The sequence below is a fragment of the Egretta garzetta genome, unplaced genomic scaffold (assembly GCF_000687185.1).
Source record: "Egretta garzetta isolate BGI_Z169 unplaced genomic scaffold, ASM68718v1 scaffold565, whole genome shotgun sequence".
Lineage (NCBI taxonomy): Eukaryota > Metazoa > Chordata > Aves > Pelecaniformes > Ardeidae > Egretta > Egretta garzetta.
Genome location: NW_009259709.1, coordinates 10557 through 12290, shown reverse-complemented (window position 1 = coordinate 12290; position 1734 = coordinate 10557). Strand labels below are relative to the sequence as shown.

General features: G+C 65.5%; 1 protein-coding gene across 1 annotated transcript in view; it reads right to left on the bottom strand.

Moving 5' to 3' along the window:
- PPP5C (protein phosphatase 5 catalytic subunit) overlaps window positions 1-1729 on the bottom strand; it is a gene marked incomplete at its 5' end in the record, with an annotated part of 3492 nt that extends 1763 nt beyond the window's left edge. Inside the window, 3 exons of the mRNA XM_035894434.1 lie at window positions 125-390; window positions 1400-1505; window positions 1649-1729. Coding sequence (XP_035750327.1) covers window positions 125-390; window positions 1400-1505; window positions 1649-1729 — 453 coding nt within the window. The remainder of the gene's footprint in view (window positions 1-124; window positions 391-1399; window positions 1506-1648) is intronic.
- Window positions 1730-1734: the final 5 nt, after the last annotated feature.

The following is a 1734-nucleotide window of genomic DNA, read 5'->3' as shown; positions in this document are numbered from 1 at the left end:
CGGGGGTATTGGGGGGGGGGTGGCCCCCCCCCCCAAATGTCACCAGGGACAGGGACCACTGTGACACTGGGGATGACAGGGACCCTCCCACCCAAACCCCGCCAATGATGGGGATCACCCCAACTCCCCGGAGACCGCAGAGACCCCCACACCCAACAGGGAGCTGATAGGCAAGCCCATGCCCCCACGTGGGGACATCCCGGGGGCTTGGGGACAGGGTGGGGGGATGAAGGCGGTGTCCCCTCACCAGCACTTTGCCGTTGATGCACTGGGCCAACGGGAGCCACTCGAAGACTTCGCTGAAGAGGGCGAACATCTGCGCCGTGTACTTGGCCTTCACCTCCCCCTCGAAACCGTAGATTTGGTTCATGTTGTCCGTCTCGTGGTTCCCTGCAGGGACGCGGTGGCATTGCCCGGCCCGGGGACAAGGGGACAAAACCCCACGGTTCGGCCCCGAGATGGGCAGGGAACGAGGCCCCCGCAATCCAGGATGGGGAGGGGGGACAAGGCACAAGGTCCCAAGGACACAACCCCACGGCTCAACACCGGGACCAGAGATAGGGGACGTGGCCCCGCAACCGGTGACAAGGTGCCAGGATAGGGCCCTGGGACTCGGCAAGGGATATGGGGACACAGGACGTGGCCCCTCCCAGCTAGGGAGAGGGGACCCAGCCCCGTGATGTGGGACAGACGATGCAGCTCCATGAACTGGTCTTAAGCTTTGGGGACAAGGGGACACGGGTGTGGGACAAGGCCCCGCAGCTGGGGACACTAAGGCTCAGGGGACACCCAGGGACCAAGCTGAGGGGACACCGGGGCTCGGGGGACAGCTGGGGGCCCAGGCTGAGGGGACACCAAGGTTTGAGGGACACCAAGGGACCAAGCTGAGGGGACACCAAGGCTCAGAAGACACCAAGGGACCCGGGCTGAGGGGACATCCGGGGCTCCGGGGCCAGCCGGGGACCTGGCTGAGGGGACACCGGGGCTCAGGGGGGAACCTGGGGACCCAGCTGAGGGGACACCAAGGCTCGGGGGACAACAAGGGACCAAGATGAGGGGACGCTCGGGGGACACCAAGGGACATGGGCTGAGGGGACACCAGGGGCTCTGTGGACACCCAGGGACCAGGCCAAGGGGACACCAAGGGACCCAGCTGAGGGGACACCGGGGCTCCAGGGACACCTGGGGACCCAGCTGAGGGGACACCGGGGCTCCAGGGACACCTGGGGACCCAGCCCCATGAACCAGGACAATGTGGCTCCATGAACCGGTCTTACACCCTGGGGACAAGGGGACAGGGGCATGGGACGAGGCCCCACAGCTGGGGACAGGGGACACAACCCAGGCTGGGGGCGGGAGGGTGGGGACAAGGACTCGTCACCCGTGGTGGCCACGTTACCTCGGAGCAGGTGGAAGTGATCAGGGTGGAGGAGCTTGAAGCCGAAGAGCGTGAGGATGACCTCAACTGAGAAGGACCCACGGTCCACAAAGTCCCCGTTGAATATCTGCAGCCGGTTGAGGAAAACAGCTCCCCGTCCCTCTCGTGTCACCCGGCCCCCTCGTGTCACCCGGCCCCACCATGGGGGTGGGATTGATCCCAGTGAGACACACCCCCCCTGCTCAACCCCGTTCCCTCCTCGGGGGATACGTAAGGGTTGGACTCGGAGGGCAACCCATTGAGCTCGAAGATGTTCAGCAAGTCGTAGTACTGTCCATGGGTGTCCCCGCACACCG